The sequence below is a fragment of the Nycticebus coucang genome, chromosome 12, assembly GCF_027406575.1.
Source record: "Nycticebus coucang isolate mNycCou1 chromosome 12, mNycCou1.pri, whole genome shotgun sequence".
NCBI classification, from domain to species: domain Eukaryota; kingdom Metazoa; phylum Chordata; class Mammalia; order Primates; family Lorisidae; genus Nycticebus; species Nycticebus coucang.
This window is the reverse complement of record NC_069791.1, coordinates 41,185,879-41,205,021: the sequence shown is the minus strand read 5'-3', so window position 1 is coordinate 41,205,021 and position 19,143 is coordinate 41,185,879. Positions and strand designations below refer to the sequence as shown.

The 19,143-nt window shown below is 36.3% G+C and overlaps 1 protein-coding gene across 3 annotated transcripts in view; it reads left to right on the top strand.

Annotated features, from left to right (window-relative positions):
• The window catches only part of PIK3C2G (phosphatidylinositol-4-phosphate 3-kinase catalytic subunit type 2 gamma), a 453,317-nt gene that overhangs the window by 279,935 nt on the left and 154,239 nt on the right, over positions 1 to 19,143 (top strand). For all 3 annotated transcript variants that reach the window (XM_053556309.1, XM_053556307.1, XM_053556308.1), the window contains 5 exons: positions 3,471 to 3,651; positions 7,290 to 7,397; positions 12,755 to 12,847; positions 14,255 to 14,384; positions 18,544 to 18,680. In XM_053556309.1, coding sequence (XP_053412284.1) covers positions 3,471 to 3,651; positions 7,290 to 7,397; positions 12,755 to 12,847; positions 14,255 to 14,384; positions 18,544 to 18,680 — 649 coding nt within the window. The remainder of the gene's footprint in view (positions 1 to 3,470; positions 3,652 to 7,289; positions 7,398 to 12,754; positions 12,848 to 14,254; positions 14,385 to 18,543; positions 18,681 to 19,143) is intronic.

Sequence of the window (19,143 nt, the reverse complement as noted above, 5' to 3'; positions counted from 1 at the left end):
ATATTAGATTTAGCTTTATGTGTCCCAATGTCCTAAATACATTTGAAAGAGATATTCTAGAATCTACATGTGCTCACTAGAAATTGGTCTCTCGATCCACACACCTGAACTCAAATAAAGTAGCCAGAAATACAGAAGGAGATGAGAAGGGGATGTCCCGGAGTGATCTGAAATCACTCATCTTCAGTGTGTAGCTCTCAGTTCTTTTCTGTTACTGGATGTTGTTTTCCCTCTTGTTCCACAGGAAATACACAAATAGGTAAAAATCTAAGGCAGCTGCTAGGAGGTGGAATATCGTGCTGTTGAGAAGTAAAAGCAAGATTAGACTGAGAATGTTTTGAGCAAAGAGGGCTGGGATGGTGTGATTACTCTCTTCTGTCCTGCTGGTAGACTGATGGAATGTGAACTTTCTGTATTCTTCCTGTGGTTCTAGCAAGTTCCTCACCATGTGACCAGAAGAAGCCACATGCATGAAGAAATGTAGTAAAGCTCTAATTTCCAAAGAAAATCACTGTTAAAATCTTCAATCATCTAGATTTTGTGCACTGAGCCTCATTTTAATGTTGGCACAGTGTACAGTCTGTAAGGCATTAAGGTATGTCTACAAGAAAATACATTGACTCACAGATGGATCTTGCAGACATTAGGATAAACAGGTCTCTTGGCATTTTGAAATTTACCTCACAGTTTATGCACCATCGCATCGCCTGCATCCTAAAAGCTTGGTCTTTTAATAGCAGGTCCCATGACCTTAACTTTTTATTTTTAAATCTTTTATTTGACATAAGCAGTACTAATTCTCTCAGTGTACAACAACTTTTGAAAAGGATTTCTATAATGCACCAAGCAAAGTGGCCAGCTGTTTTCTATAATCTCATAAACAGAGGCAATGGGTAAAAACCACAACATGAGGGATTTACCACTTCCTTGTAGTGAAGGTCATTGACACAGAATCGAGTAACCCTCCACCCAAAACTGTCTACTCCAACTTTCTCTACAGCTGTTTAAAATTCAAGGCCATGTTAATTTCTCTTGTCATTTAGAGGGTCTGTGCCTAAGGGCACAAGAATAGAAAATTGGCCACTCATGGTCATCTCCCAAATTCTGTGATTTCAATTATGCAATGTTTAAAAACAAACTCTTTACACACGAAACAAAAAGCCATAGAGTTTGAACCAGTTATCACCAGGAGAACAGGTAATCTTGGCAGAGATGCAGGGTTTGAATGAGATATTCTTCCAGAAAAATAATCACAACAGAATACACTGAGTTTTCTTAGCTTTTATGTTTTTTAAGGATATGGCCACATATTCTCTTTGCAAATATTCCCTGCTCTGTTCCATTTAGAGCAAGGAATCAAACTGAGTTTTTCCTCCTTGAACCGAAGAGAAGTAAATTCATTGCTCAAGAGAGAATAAAACTCATTTTTAATAGAAAAAGAAATAAGAATAGCATGAATGCAAATTAACTCTACACTTCCGACAGTCCCTATGACCCAAACCTAACCTGTATTTTTCTTAATTATTTTAATAAACTTAACTTCACCCATGCAGAGTAACTTTCCTTTGTATCATGTATTTAGCAGCTGGGTAATTATAGAGTTATATTCATGTACTAGAACAGGTTAAAAATACTTTTAAAAATAAGTAACTCAACATTCAAAGCATATAAAAATGCTAACAAACATTTATTGGTTATGAATGAAATGAAAGAAATAAAAGATGATTGGATATTCATGTTTTTTATAATAAGATCTATGGATAATGTTCAAAGATCTATGGAAAACATTCACTATATACAAAGTACAGTGCAGAATTCTGCACAAACTATCTCGAAGTTTTGCATGTTCAAGCTTGCATTTGCCACTTTGCAATCACTTGAAAGTAACATGCATCTTCTTCTTAGAGCATCTACATAATGAATGATATGATTCTTTGACTGATATGATTCTAATGAATGATATGATACTACTTGTTTGGCATTTCACAATCTCATCTCAGGAATGAGTAGGAAAACTTTCCATTGGCAACTCTTCTTCCTACATTGAAAATAACCAGGTATCGACAGAAAATATGTTTCCTATGATATAATTTTAGCACCTTGAATTTTAAGTAAATAAGCACTATCATTTCACAGAAATTTTGTATTTTTGGGGGGAAAGTGAAAGAGTTGCTGGAAGATAAGTTGGCATGATCACAATGACAAAGGAGCAGTCCTTTAAAGAAATACAGACTCAATGAACTAATATTTTAAACTTAAATGTGCAGAAATAGAAAACATTTAATAAAAATAATGTGTTTGCTAGAAGCTCTGTAACATAATACGCATTGGGTGGAGGTGCAAAATTAAGCATGCAGAATAAAACTTATGTAGGTATTAGTTTGCAACTTTACCACAAATCCGTTTTTTCTTATTCAGTATTTCATTCTTGTCATCTACTTCTAGTGCCCTGAATGCTAATTATTTTTCAGAGGAGGGGAAAATATACACTAGTTTAGATTAAAAGAATCAGTCAGAGGAAGGGTAAGATGCAAAGAAATTAGCCTTTTTTATACCATTTCAGTCTTTTAGGGCATAATGAAAGGTAAAGTTTTAGCATGTTAGAATTGGTTTCAAGGCAATAGAAATTGTCACATGGCAGACAGAGTAATCAATTATCTGGGGCTGTCCCATTATCTAGCAGTATTCTTACTTCACGCTTTACTCCTCCCTGCCAGACAGAAGTTGACCTGGAGAGCCTGCAAGATAATGATGAACGAATATTTTTGTGCTAAGCAATTTCAAATGAGTTAGCTCATTCTACATTTATGTTCTATACGTGCAGCTTGATAGAATCAGAGTCACTGCCTTATTTTGCAGACAAAGAAATAAAATCTAAGCCTGGTTAAGTCATGTGTAAGCTATAGAGCTAAGATTTGGGTCCAGAAATGCCTGCAAACAAAAAAACATGCTCTTTCCTTGATAGTATCTTTCTCCAGGTAATCAAGGGAAACTATTGGGGCAAGAAGCCATGAACGGGTGGGTTTGAGGCAGTGTGAGGTCATTCATCATTTAAAGAAAAGAAGAAGAAGGTAGGCTTGATGGTTGAGTGAGGCTTGACATAAGTACAGTCACTTATAACAATTGTTTTTAAAGTTCTTTGTCCATGTTTTAATAAAAAGTCAAAAGTATGCTCTTGAGATAAGTGTCTGTTACAGAATAAAAAAGACTGAAAGAAGAAAAAGGGCACTATGAATTGAAATGAGGAAAGGCAGTTCTCTTACTGACTCTTCACTCTTGGGAATCTCAATAGCTATCAGAAGGAACTTGACGATTGCCAACAAATAAACAACATTTTCCCCCATTGAAGGCTGTTAAACTGCCCAAAGCCTCCAAATACAGATTAGTATGAAATGCACCTCTTGTTCCTCCTGGAGGTGGTTAAAAAATCAGCTTTAGCAACAAGACTTCTTTTTCTCTCTTTCCTCCAGGCTGCTAAACGATGCGCAGAATGAAGTTTATTTTAAAAGCTGGTATCAGAAGTTGCTGGCCGCTCTCCAATTCGTTGCAGGAAAAGCCTTGAGTGATGAGTTTTCCAAGGAGAAGAAACTTATCAAAATTCTGGGAGATATTGGGCAAAAAGTCAAGTCTGCCAGTGACCACCAAAGACAGGTTTGTTGAGAAATTAATCTTCAGGTAGTGAAGCTTTTCTTTTTTTTTTTTAACTTTTGTTTAAATTAATTTTTAATTTTATTCCTTGGAAAGCAAATTCCTTGACTACTTAGTCACTTTTTTTTCTCCATCTACTATCTGGAAGTTAATGATAATGTCTATCACCAAGACATGGCTGTTTCCATCTATATAGCCGTGTAGCACACAGAAAGAACCGAACAAGAGACCAATTAAAAGCAGTTTGACTAAAAAGGCTTGATGGAGTAAGTCTTCGAAAATGGGCACAGATCAGATTCATGGGAAAAGAACCCACCCTGTCCAAGGCATAAAATCTAGGTCTAGATTTTCCTAAATTTCCCTAATCAAAGTCACATTTTCAAAGACCTTTTTTTTTTTACCACAACAAATAAAATGAGTTAAATGAAAGAAATAGAAGGCAATATGGATATTAATAATTTTTATACTAAGACCTATGGATAATGTTCAAAATATTATTCCTCCTTCTCACTGATTATAATAAATAGACCTAACTATTCTTTTTCTTGATCTCTTGAAAGAACTTTTGCTTTTTTTAATTCCCTGCCATCACTAGCTCTCTCTACTGGAATAGACCATTAGGTAGATTCTCTTAGGTTCACCATTCTAGCTGGAGAGAGACTGTGGGCATTCATTGTATTAAGAAAATTATTCTATAACAATTGTGTACCTACTATAGGCCAGGCATTAAGGATAGAAAGATGACTAAACCATGAATTTTGTCTTCAAGGTAGCTCAGTCTCTTTCCAGTCACTGTGTAAAAACAACAAGAATTTTCAACAAAATAATACTAAAAATAGTAATAGGCAAAGTGTGTCGGAATTCTTTCTCAGCCCTAGATTTTTTGTGCTAGACATCACTTCATTTAATAGACATGCCAGAAGCTAGGCTATGTCACCAAACTAGGAATAAACAGAAGACAAAAATGAGTATAAATTTTATTTTTAAATGGAAGATATATAAACTCTGGATGGAGCCTTAAGGCATATAACATGATGTATTATACAAAAAAATTCTAAAATTTCTCCATATTACTTCAAGCTCGTTCATTATTTTTCTTTCTTTTTTTTTTTTTCTTGAGACAGTCTCACTCTGTTGCCCAGACTACAGTGCCATGGTGTCAGCCTAATTCACAGCAACCTCAAACTCTCAGGTTCAAGCAATCCTCCTACCTCAGCCTCCTGAGTAGCTGGGATATAGGTGCCCAGCAATTAAATTTCATTTTTTCTGTTTGTAGTAGAGACAGGGGTCTCACTCTTACAAACCTGGTCTCAAATGCCTGAACTCAGCTATCCTCCCACCTTGGCTTCCCATAGTGCTAGGATTACAGGTGTAAGCCACCACACCTGGTTTCATTCATTATTTTCTTTTTTTTTTTCGGTAGAGACAGAGTCTCACTCTATGGCCCTTGGTAGAATGCCATGGCATCACACAGCTCACAGCAACCTCCAATTCCTGGGCTTAAGCAATTCTCTTGCCTCAGCCTCCTGAGTAGCTGGGACTACAGGCGCCCACCACAATGCCCAGCTATTTTTTTTCTTTTTTTTTTGGTTGCAGTTCAGCCGGGGCCGGGTTTGAACCCGCCACCCTCGGTATATGGGCCAGCACCTTACCGACTGAGCCACAGTTGATAGCAATTAAAATACATTGATTTAAAATTTACAGAGGTTTGTTATTTATCTCTTATGTTTCAAAATCTTTCACATATTTAAGAGGCACACTATGGTTAAATTGATTCTTGTGCCTTTTTTTTAACAATTTGCATCAAGTTCCAGAGTGATATTAACTTTTTTCCCTGAAGTACATATACTTGTCTTGACTGGACACTTTTGTGATAACACTTCTTCACATTAAAAAAGGATAAGAAAAGGCTAGAAGTAGGAGAGGCACTCATAATTTCTCACAGTTAATAGAATAATGATAGAGGCTGGGTGCGGTGGCTCACACCGGTAATCTTAGCACTCTGGGAGGCTGAGGCGGGTGGATTGCTTGAGCTCACGAGTTTGAGACCAGCCAGAGCAAGAGTGAATCCCTCATCTCTACTAAAAAATAGAAAAACTGAGGCAAGAGGATCACTTGATCCCAGCAGTTGGAGGTCTCTGCGAGCTATGATGATGCCATGGCACTCTACTTGGGGCAACAGCTCTAGACTCTGTCTCAAAAAAAATTAAAAAACTTCAAAAGTGATAATATCTCACAACTTAAGTTACAGACAGCTATTTTTTTCCTTCTTAAAAAAAGCACGTATTAAACCTAACTTACAAAATGAAGAGTTTTTAGTTAAACAAAAGAAATAAAGATCTCCCCCCTTCATGATATTCAGCAGGCAAACCCAAGTTTCCATAAGGCAAAGGGGGGCTAAGATGGAATTCTACCTCACTTTCACCTTGTCCTTCTGGACTCTGGCAGCAATGGAGTCTGTTATTTGCCAACAAGCCAGCAGTAAGAGCTAAGAAACTCTTTCAACCTAATTAAATATTACTAATATGATATCCTCATCTTTAGCATTGGGCTTCAAAATCTTTCAAAATCAGGCTAAAAAAGAGGTTTTATTGTTTGGTGACTGTGATTGCTGCTGAAGTATTTTTGTCAGAGAATGCACAATTCTAAAGGTGTTCTTTGTGGTATTGTGACATATGGAAGAGAGTAAATATCAGAAATATACTCATTGATATCTAGAAAACTGTTCATATATATTATTATTTCTGACAGCATTATGCAATTGCTGTTTTTTGTCATTATTGTTACTAATGTATATGAATATTATATAATGTACATGTCGTATGACATTAAAATTAATAATGATAAGCACAATGGTATATAATATATAAATTAATTTAATTATTATACATTATAAACATATATAATTATATAACTATATAATTTACATTAATACTGCTAAATATAAATCTCAAGAGTTATAAACTAAGCTTTTGGAAAATTAATCAGAAAAGGATCCTATTAGTAATTACTTAAAGCAGGGTGCAGTGGCTCACGCCCGTAATCCCAGCACTCTAGGAGGCCAAGGTGGGTGGACCGCACAAGCTTACGAGTTCTAGACCAGCCTGAGCAAGAGCCAGACCCTATCTCTAAAAGTAGCAGGCAGTGTGGCAGGTGCAGGTAGTCCCAGCTACTTGCAAGGCTGAGGCAAGAGGATCAGGATGTCTTAACCCCAGGAGTGTGAAGTTGCTATGAGCTATGATGCCATAGCACTCTACCGAGGGCAACAAAGTGGGACTGTCTTAAAAAAAAAAAAAAAAATTACTTAGCGCAGGGTTACAAATTGGTGGGCCATGGGTCAAGTTCAACTCACAGTGTTTTTTTTGGTTTTTGTTTTTAGTTGAATGTGAGATCCTGTCAAAGGATGCTATTGTTTCAAAGGATGCACATGCTGTTTAGTCCCCTGCTTCCCCAACACTCCCAGTCATCTTCAGCCTCCTCCCTCCTCACACATGACATATCACCTGCCTCACCTGAAGTCATCAAGCATAAAACCCTTGAATTAAAGAGTTTATTTAATCAGTTGAAGTAAATGATAACTAGAAGGAAAAGTCCAGTTCTTTACATTTTCTTACATGTTTTTTTCTAATGATTTTTCACAGGAGGTGCTGAAGAAAGAGATTGACAGACTAGACGAATTCTTTCAAGATGGAAATACTTGTCACCTTCCTCTGAACCCTGCTCTGTGTATAAAGGGGATTGATCATGATGTAAGTCAACTTACTCAGTGGATAAATTGAGTATGTGTGTTTGTAATGTTTTGTTCGCTGTGTATTTTTGAATAGCAAAAATAATTCATAAACTGACATTGAAATTATTATATAGAAAAAGTAATTGCACCTCATCCACAGTAAATTCTCCCTTTGATACACTATGACCAGCTGGGATAACGTTTTCATTTGGAAACAAACTGTCCACAAGTTCAGTGGGGGGAAAAAAATCATAAAGTTACTTACCAGTGGAATGATTTCTGGACTTACTCAGAATGATTTATTTGGTGACCCCACACAAGCTGGGTATAATTTCATGCTTTATTTAGATTATGTGCATGACCATGCCTGGTACACGAATATTAATCATTAGCTACAACTTCCTCATTTTGATTCAATTTAAAATTAATTTGATGCTGATATGTCAGTGTGTGGTACAATATATCTTGTGATTCTACTTAGGCCTGGAAAGCCCTTCCTGGCATCGTAAAATTCACAACTTCCTAAGCCTTTTCTACCTCATCTTCTGTCACGTGGTCCCAACTCACTCACTTCTCTGACTTAGAATCATTCTTTCTCCTCCTTTTGAAAAGCCCAAGAGTAGAAAGGTACTAAGAGAGAAAATAATTGATAAGTGAGATTTAAAAGTTAAGCTACCATTCATGCACAATAAAATGTTATTTAACCAAAATCATAAGACAATAAAAAAACCCAATAATTATAAGAAAAATTAGACATTATTACATATGAACATAAAATGTTTTGCTAAAATATTGACACCATTATCTTTTTCAATTGCCACTTTCAAGACACCCTGCAAACTTTCCTGATATGTTTTATAAACATATTCTGAAAAATAACAAAATAGTACATCAAATTCCATAAACTAAGGTATATCTATCTGGGCTGGAATCCAAATCACTAATTTTCAAAAAATTATACAACCTTTTAATCCTTAACAGAATTCACTGACTAATACTGAACTTATATACCCTGTTTCCCCGAAAATAGGACATCCTCCAAAAATAAGACCTACTTACAGGAACGATAAGACGTCCCCTGAAAATAAGACCTAGCTCATCTTTGGGAGCACACCTTAAAATAAGACTGTCTTATTTTCGGGGAAACAGGGTAGTAACTCAACATTTCAAGGGTAGAGTTAGTAACTTCAAGTAGAAAGAACAAGGATCATTGAGTCCATGTATTGGGTTTTTGTTTTTATTTCTCGGTTTGCTGTTTTTAAGAGATAGAGTAATTTTTTTTTTAACCACTAGAATTACATATGAGGTTGTCTTGTGAGGCTCTGAGGGTGCATAGAGGAGTTGGGCCAGGGGTCAGCTGCCCAGAAGTCACCACCCCTAGGTGGCTACGCCTGGGACCACAGTCCTTCGCTCCAGTCCCCTGTGGCCAGCAGCTCTTTCTCTGGGGTAGCTGCCCCAAGGAGACCTTCCTCCTTCCTAGACCATTTTCTCTAAACAACAGTGTCCAGCACTAGGCTGGGCACCTACCAATACAACAATGAACAGGGCAGACAAATAAGTCCAGGCAACACTTGGGGAGCATTTTAATCTGTCCTCCAGTCCTGCTGAACAAAAAATGAGAGACCATACCATTGAAATGAGTGTGGGAAAGCTCTCTGTTCTAGTAGAACTCTAATCAATTATCAGAATATCTACACTGAGGAGAAAACTAATGAGTATAATCATATGGCAAGTAAATTCATTCAAAGTAAATGTTTTACATGACATCAGAGCTTCCACACTGGGCAGAATATAAAAAGCATATAAATGTGGCTGTTTGGAAAAACCCCAATCAGAACTCTTAATTTGTTGACTACAAGCAAATCCATACCAGACAGAGAAAAACATTTTGAATGCAGTGCAGCACGGCATTGAGTCTGAGTAAATGCCTTACTCTAAGCCAGAGACTTCACATAGGCCAACTACACTATAAATGTGAGAAGCATTAGAAATCTGCAATCAAAACTGACTCTTCATTATACAGCAGAGAATTCACACAGGTGAGAAACTCTAGGAATATAATGAGTGTAGGAAAATCGTCAGTTATAGTTCTAGGCTTATAGTACATCAGAGAACCTATTCTGGGGAGAAACCTTTTTTAATTAATTTCATTTATTATTTATTTATTTATTCTTTTTTTTTTTTTTTTGAGACAAAGTTTCACTCAGGTGCCCTGGGTAGCATGCTGTGGCATCATAGATCACAGCAACCTCAAACTCCAGGACTCAAGCAATCCTCTTGTCTCAGCCTCCCCAGTACCTAGGACTACAGATGCCCACCATAATGTCCAGTTAGTTTTTTATTTTTTAGTAGAAACAGAGTCTCATTTTTCTCAGGCTAGTCTTGAACTACTGAGCTCAGGCCACCTGCCCACATCAGCCTCCCAGAGTGTTAGGATTATAGGTGTGAACCACTGCACTGGGCTGGGAGAAACCTTATAAATGAAACAATTGTGGGGAAGTCATTGCATGGTTGTGAGCTATCACAGTGCACAACTATAATGCACCAGAAATTTGACACTGGAGAGAAGCCCCATGAATGGAGGTAGCTTGGGAAAGCTTTTTATCAGTAATCTATCACCATCAGTCAGCTTCATTGGGCAGAAGCTCTCAGGATTGGCTAACCCATTTCTTTCTTTCTTTTTTTTTTTTTTAATGTTTGGGATTCATTGAGGGTACTAAGAAATAGATTACACTGATTTCATTTGTAAAGTCAAGTCCCTCTTCTAATTTTATCCTGCCCCCAAGAAGTGTGCCATACACCATGATCCCCCATCCCCCTCCCTCCTGTCCTCTCCCACTTGCTCATTCCCCTACCCCTCACCTCCTAGTAGATGATCTACTGCCTCCATATTAGAACCAAGTACATTGGATTCTTGATTCTCCATTCTTGTGTTGCTTTACTAAGAAGAATGTGTTCTAACTCAATCCAGGTTAATACAAAAGATGTAAAGTCTCCATCTTTTTAATGGCTGAATAGTATTCCATAGTATACATATACCACAGCTTGTGAATCCATTGCAGGATTGGTGGGCATTTAGGTTGTTTCTGCAGTTTGGCAATTGTAAATTGAGCTGCAATAAATAGTCTAATGCAAATGTCCTTACAATAAAATGATTTTTTTTTTCTTCTGGGTAGATGCCTAATAATGGGATTGCAGGATCAAATGGAAGGTCTAATTTGAGTTCTTTGAGGATCAACCCATTTCTTAAAGCATGATGCTTGAAGGTAGAAAACAAAGGTCTTAGGTGTGGGTCAATCTTTCTTTATAAGAACAGGACCCAACCATACCCCAACCACTGATCACAATAGTCATTCTTTATTTCCCATTTGAGTCACTAAGGGAGGGACCAGGTGGGATAGCCATGGTAATTTAATGCAGTCCTTCTGCACGACTGGATAATGAGGACCTGATATTTCATTTGCTTATAGGTTTCTTTTTAAACTACAGAAGTTTTAGATTTATGTCACTATTGTGTGCTTCTCAAGGACAGAGGTCATAAACTTCCTTTCTGTATTCCAGCTTATCATCTTTTCTCTTTCCAGCTTTTCTATCTCACAATTTACATAAAATCATTCTCCAAGTCTCTAATTAATTCTGCCTCTCTCTTGGCTAAGGCCATCCCTCTCCACTTTATAACTCTACTCTCATGTAGTATCTAATTATTTGCCTTTCCCTACCTAGAAGATACTTTTATCTGCCTATTCACCAATCTATGTTTTTCATCATCTTCAAGATCCCAGTACATCTTTGAAATATTTTCTTCTCCAAATACGTCTTCATTCTACTTAGACAAATTTTTGTGAATACTTTTTAACTTAATGTCTATGTATATACTTTCAATCAACTTTTTGAGAGTATATATGGTTTTCTTTTTGTTAGCATACAGATAATCGTTTGTGCATACTTGTGGCATATATATAATACTTTTGATAGGACTCAAAAATATACATTTTGTGAAAACCAAGATATAAAATGATAAAAGTAGAATATTATTGGGTGGTAAAGTTAAGAGGTTAAGTCTTGACTTCACTCTCCCTAAACTTAGGATATCTCAAAGAGACCCTGAAAGTTTGAAGGGGCAGAGTTTGAAAATTAATGACCTACACTCACTCATTTCTTGCCTAATACAGGGTTTGCTAATTCTACGCTATGATGGAAAGTCGTATGATCCCCAATTAATTGATTCTTGCAGCAAAATTTAATTGCTTCACAAGCAACCTCAGCCATCAAATTATAAAACCAATTGATTCAGTAACCAACCATTTGTATGGAGTCAGGGATGTAGGAATTAGGTTAGATTTGTGTGGGTAGGTCAGTTAAGAAACGGGTCCTTTCCTCTAGGCTTCAGCTGATTCCAGACTTGTGAGAGATAACAGCACTCAAACGGATCCTTCCTCATGCATCGATGTCATATTTACGAGCTGATAAATTGAAAGCATCAAGTCCTTTTCTTTTCTTTGCCATTGATTTCACTCTTCACTGTCAACATGAACTCTTTAACAGCCTAAATGCATACGACCTTTCAATACTTGATCTAAGAAAAGAAGCAACAAGGAAAGCAGAGTGGAAAGCAGTTAATATCACGAAGCTGAAGGCAGAAATGCAAAGCGTAATCGAAAGAAATGAGAAGATAAAATATATGTTGTGCTGTTATTTATAAAGACAAGAGAATGTGCATTAACCAAAAGGGAAAGAGAAATGTATTAATTTTTCAAAGTTCACTAGTGTCCAGCACTGTGAAAACTATTTTCTATCTGTGAGCTAATATATCTAATGTAAAAAATGAATAGAGTAAGGCTGTCACCCCCACTTTACAGTGGGAGGCAGACCTGTTCCGTAACTTGGCCATAGTCTCATAGCTTTTAAGGTACACTGCCCAGATTTGATCTTAAGTACTTACTCTCAAAGTACACACATGCTACAAGGCAGAAATAAGTAAAAGGAAATAAAAATTTTTAAATAGCTATTATTTTAACTTTTACCTATTAAAAGCCTATTATTTTAACTTTTATCTATTAACCAACTAGCATAGGCACAATACTCACACACTGCTTAGTTTATTTAAACCTTGAACATATCACTATCATTCAGTGAGGGAAAAAATTATAGTTGAAGATTTACAATCTGCCAGAAAGCTGGCTTCTCAGTTTCAAAGTAAAGGCTTTGGTTGACAGAACAAATTTTCTTTTAAATAAATATGCTTCTTTATCCCAAAGTATAAAAATTATTCAAATGTGTTATATTTGCTTATATAGCAAGTTCTGCAAGGGGCTATGATTTCAGAAAAAGGGTTCTTTTTGCTGTATTATGCTCACTCTTTTTCTCTTTCTCTAGGCATGCTCGTATTTTACATCTAACGCTTTGCCATTGAAGATTACTTTCATCAATGCTAACCCAATGGGCAAAAACATCAGCATTATTTTTAAGGTACAAGTAGCCCTTCTAAAACACCAACTTGATTCTATAGTCAGAACTATTGATTTATTACTCACAAAGAGAAATTATTGTTTTCCTTTGGCAACAGCACAGAGATTTTCCAGTTATTTCAGATTCTGCCTCTTTGCAGAATTCATGTTCATGCCAAACTATGATTGGCAATAAATCAAACATTACTGGCTCAGATCCATCAGTGCAAAACTTAAGAGAATATGTTTCATAAATAAAAGTATACGATCACTTTTAAATAGCACAGAAAGTAGAATTGTGGTGAGGGCTCTAGGAGGAGAGTTTCTTTTGGGTTTGGATACTGAATCAGGATAAAATTAACTGCAACACAAATGATGTAAGTTAATTTAACATCAAATTCTTACAAAGTTTAGTAATTTGTGTTATTTTCTTCTGTTAAGTAAAAACTATGAGCCATATCACTCTTCATCATGAATCCCATGACAAAAAATAGAGTAAAAGGTAATAACAGTATTATAGAGAGCTAGGAAAGAGAGACCCAAAGAGAAAGCCACAAATAAAAAGTAACAATTTGCCAATTATTCAGTTATTAATAATTTAACCAGTTCTCTAGCCAGCCCACACAACAAGGTCTAAGGGTGAATTTTTGGTGGGTTCCACCTATTGGGGAGATGATTACCACACCCGTACTTTCATTTTGCCTGTGTAACCTGAAGAATTATTGGTCCCATGCCACAAAATCTGTTCCTGGCAGAATTTTCTGTGCATAATTTAGAAAGTATTTCTAAAATCAACTGCTTATTTAGCTAAAATCATACAATTAACTTTCTCTTTGGATATATTCCATTTCCTTTGCCTGGACTAGAAAATTATTCCTTTACCATTTCTTATTATTATTAAAAATGGTTTTCTCTAAAAAAGCTTCAACTGCCTTCCTAATAAGAGATACTTCTGATTTAAAGTCTGATGACTGATATGTACACTATTTATACTCATAGTCAAGAAGGTAGTTCTTGGTAGTCTAACTGCACATTCGGTATACAAATTTATGACATACCAAATAAGGTTCCACTTAGCAAGAGGGTGAGTTTGAAATTTGGATAAACATTCGCCCAGCCTCCTTTCACTAGACTCTGAATTTAACAAATTGCATATGGATAATAAACTGAAAATGATCATCAAGAAACAACAAATGTGCCAAGCAGGGCTTCTAATTTGACGGTTGCAGCGTCTGTAATCATTTCAAGGAAAGTTATCATTTTTATTTTCTTTTCTATCAAAAACACAAGGTAATTTTAGTGCTAATAATTGAAACCCTCTAAGTCAGGCTGGAAATATATCCAAGAAAAAAAAATAACATGTACCATATTTAATGTTTTTAATGGAATTCAAGGAGAAACCCAGAGTCTATAATTTTGTTTTTAATAGGCCGGAGATGATCTTCGACAGGATATGCTTGTTCTGCAGATTATTCAAGTGATGGACAACATTTGGCTACAGGAGGGCCTGGATATGCAAATGATCATTTATAGATGTCTCTCCACAGGAAAAGACCAAGGTCAGTACAGATTAGAAAGTGGATTGGCTTACATTATTTATCTCACTCATTCACTGGCAATTTGCCACAAAACTTTCTACGGCTTTCACTTCAGATTACAAATTTGAAAATCCAAAGAGCTATAAACATTCATAATCTTCAGAAATAATTATTTTTAAAAATGATAAGCCAACATAATTTGTATAAAACATTATATATTTGTAGGTATTAATGAGGACTTTCACCATCAAAATGTTAACCGTAATGTTTTTTTAGTGTATCTTAAGAGTTAGTCACAGCTCAGTGCCTGTGGCTCAAGTGGCAAGAGCACCGGCCACATACACCTGAGCCGGTAGGTTCAAATCCAGCCCAGGCCACCAAACAACAATGATGGCTGCAACCAAAAAATAGCCGGACGTTGTGACAGGCACCTGTAGTCCCAGCTACTTGGTAGGCAGAGGCAGGAGAATCACTTAAGCTCAGGAGTTGGAGTTTGCTGTGAGCTATGATGCCATGGCCCTGTACTCAGGGTGATAGCTTGAGGCTCTGTCTCAAAAAAAAAAAAAAAAAAAAAAGAGTCACATTAGTCACTTAGTCATTTTTTCTCATTTTCTAAGCTAATAATATAAAATCATACTCGCTAAAAAGCAAAAATACAGTAGCTACCTATTAACACAAAATTTACACATTTTCAAGTACTTAAGGGAACTCTGAAAATTCTACACACATTATAAATCTTCATTTAACTTCTGAAAGACCTTATACTTACCCAAGGTAAGTATAATATCAACAGACAAAGAGGGCTACACATGTTAGTGTTGAACATACATTAGGATTTCTTTTATTTTATAAAAGCCAAGCCGTTAATATGGAAATCTAATTACACTTAAACACATTTTCAATTAAAACAATATTGATAGCCCCCAAATTATTACTAAAACAGAGATCAAAGTTGCACTTAATTATAATAATGCTAAATTAAAGGAACAAGTCCTAAGATATTTTAAAGTCTTGTTCATGTCTGTTCATTACCACTTAGAATTTTATTATGTTAATTGGTATGAATTATAGCAGGCACATGTACAGAAACAAAGGGATGAAATCATATAATTTGAAAAGGGACCTAGACCATGTGGTCAACTGTTCTGTTTTTAATTCAAGCAGAGCTCAGTTTAAACCTCTCATCACAAGGGAACTGAGTTGCTGAGGTCCCACAAGCAGGCTCAATACTCCAGCCAATTATGACTTCAGATTTTAGATGCTCTGCCTGGGAACACCTTCTACTAACTTAACTTGCAACTTGATACTGCAGGATGACTCCATAACAAGTTATACTATTTTGATTCTGATATTTGATTCTGATGCCAAGTATTCCAATCTTAGCACCTTCTAAACCTATAGTTCCTACAAGTCTTTTATCATCTCTACCATGGTATAATTATCGCTTGCATTTTACCCTCCCTTTTCTCACATAAGTGACCTAATTTTTTCATATCCTGGTATGTTTAAAAGGTAAGAGTAAAGCTAAATGATTCAAGCTGAAGTTTTGACACTACATAGATCACCATTTCTTCAGAAATTGAATAACTCACTGACTCCAAGAGAGTTCTTTGACTCCATTTACTAATTTCTGTCATCATAGAATGTAATGGAAGTTAAATCTTGTAAAGTTAACAAAAATGAGTCAGCAAAAATGACTGTACTCTTGTCCCAAGTTGCAGATGTCATAAGACAAAGAAGTTATTTCTTTCTACCAACAACTCTGTGCAGTTAGAGGTTTTCAGAGGACATCATACTGACAAAATACTTCCAGAAAAATAGAGATCATTAAAAACAATGTCATTTTTAGAAGATTAGGTTGTATTTTTAATCAGGTTTCAAGGCTTAGTGAATACCTACTGTTCTTAAGAAATGTCACAAAGTGAGACGGAGCATGCATACTAAAATGAGCTCAATGGAGCCATCCTTGAGGACAGCGCACTCCAGTCATGAAGTGTACATGGCCATATTAACATCATTGCCGATTGTCATTTGCGTACCTACTTTGTATGTGATGTCCCAGGAGTTCCAGGAAAAAATTCTCAGGGCAAAGAAAAATTCTTTAGGATGTATTTTAGCACTGTCTGACTTTGATCAGCATAAAAATTATTTAGGGGAATTGGAGGAGCAGATACCACCAGCCCTAACCCACACAGGTAAGGCTCAAGTAACCATTATAGGAAAAAGCGGCTTTAGTATTTCTTATGTAGTCCTGTCTGAAATCCACTGCCTTCCGTGATACCACCTTGAAAAATTTTATCCCTAAGATCCTTACTACTTAAAGTGCAAACCGCAGACCTGCAACATTGACATCACCTGGGGACTTGTTAGAAATGCAGAATCTCAGGCCCCACCCAGCCCTGTTAAATCAGAACCTCTGTTTTTACAAGATCCCCAAATGATGTGCCTGTGCCTTAAAATTTGAGAAATGCTGCATTAAAGAACTGTAAGAATGCACCACGCTTATTACTCAATGTTGAATTATGTGAGAAGTATTTGAAAGGTGTATGGCAGACACTAGCTTAATATGTATGAAATGTAATTTATTAACTAGTAGGCAGAATTTAGTTGCTATGATTGTTATAAATTAGGTGCAAGGTTTTCTGCATAGTTCAGCAATCCAAGGCTTGTGACCAGTACATTGGGATTTAACAAGCATGAACCCCCTGAAGACAAATGCAGTCTGAAAAGTAACTAACAGTGTGGCCTCAGATCGTAGGTAGGGTGACACTGAAACACCCAGGAACCAGGCTGACCATTATTTTCCTTTCAGAAATGTTCAAATAGAGGATCTGGAAAGACAAAGAGGGAAATTTTCAGGATTACAAAGAAGAATCACCAATTGACACTACATGTAATGTTTTAGACCTGCCATCGTGCTTAATCCACATGAGGAAACCTGGACAAGAGCCAGATAGTTTGGGGGAAGGAGAAAAAATAAAAAAATAAGTTATGATATTCCCAGCACTTGTCTTTGGGGTGATAAGAGTCTCAGATCTAGAAAGGCAGATACTCAATGACCACAACTGGACTATCGGATATTAAGAAAGTTTAAGGCTGTAAACAGCTCCCACTGGCCAAGTTCAGCACAGGGAAGTGTTTTCTTTATCACCACCTCGATCTGCTTATTTGTTGTGGTCTAATTAGAATGCTTTGAAGGTGAACCATGAAATAGTCAATTTTAAAAGCTCAGCCAGCTCTCTATTCAGATGTTTGTGTTGTATCTGTGTCTCTAGTCCCGGCTCCTTTAGTTTGTAATTCTTGCAATTGTTGAGATTGTGAAACTCATAAACTCTAGACTTTAATTTATTTTAATGATTTAATTTACAGTAGTGTACTTTACACATTTTGTGGATGTTAGTCCTGAGAGAGGTTAAGTAGTAGATTTAAATCACTGTTCAATATAGAATAAAAATCAGAAGGCTTGAAATTATTTACATTCCAATAACCTCAGGAGTTCAATGAAGAAAGCCTTGATGGATACATAGCCAGTGGACCCAAGGTCCTATTTAATTTCAATCAATATATGCTCCTTTTTAAAAAATTGACATTATAGTTTCTTTTTAAAGTTGACTGAGAAGGAAGGAGCAGGTGGCTTTGTGCATGTTTACTTGTAAAGCTGTTCTCACTCCCAGAAATGGAACATTTAACTGTGAAGCTTTTGTTAACCTGAACATCAATTTTTGTGATATGTATAAATTGCTTATTATGGAGATTGTCTTTGGCTCACTTAAATCACAAATATGTTTGTTATCCAAGCTTGAATGTCCTCCCTTAAACTGTAAATAAGTATACCAGATTTATGACAATTCATCCGCAACTCCATTGATAACCGTGGAGTGACCACCTAAGTTGGCTCTACCGTAGGTCAAGAAAAAACATTAAAGCTGCTTCTGGTAAGACTGATCCAAACACAACAAGTAGTTTCATTGCTCCCCAGGATTTAGGAAGAATTAGAAGGAGAACCATCTAGAAAAGCCTTCTTTGGAAAAGGAAGTTTTGAAAGGAAAGAGGTAATTCAAGTAGTGCTGACAACTATTGTTGTTACCTATGACAAGATATATTTTCTACAGATCCCTCATCCTATAAAAAAAAGAATTGTTTCCATATTCTTTTTTCTTTTTTTTTTCCAATTAACCAGGCTTGGTGCAGATGGTGCCTGACGCTGTAACCCTAGCAAAGATCCATCGCCATTCTGGACTGATAGGACCTCTGAAAGAAAATACAATCAAAAAGTGGTTCAGTCAGCAGAACCACTTAAAGGCAGATTATGAAAAGGTTTGTCTTGCTGGACATCATTGTAAATGATGTACCAAGATAAGACTATGCTCTGGTTCGTTAGATATTCTGATTCATGGAAAAGTAAATTAAGTACATCTTGAGTTCTAATTCACTCCATCATCAGCCTAGTATTAATGACCCAGTTTAAATGATATATTAACTAGATAAAAGTCTCTGGGTTTGGTTTTTCTTCCGGGTGAAACTCCTGGCAGTCAATAAGGACTCTCTTTGCTTAGCTACTTCCCTGACAGCAAATCTCACTCTAGAAAAGAAGCCTTCCCGAGAAACCACACCTTTAAGTAACCTCCACCCGCATGTGCACAATCTCCAATCTCCAATGTAAATAGCCCTTCTTTTGTGATGCATTTCTTCTGCTGTGCTCTATTTTTTCATCTCTCGTTCTCTTAATGGTTTGCAGAATGCAAAGTAAGTTTTTATAAATGAAATTTATAATACTCAA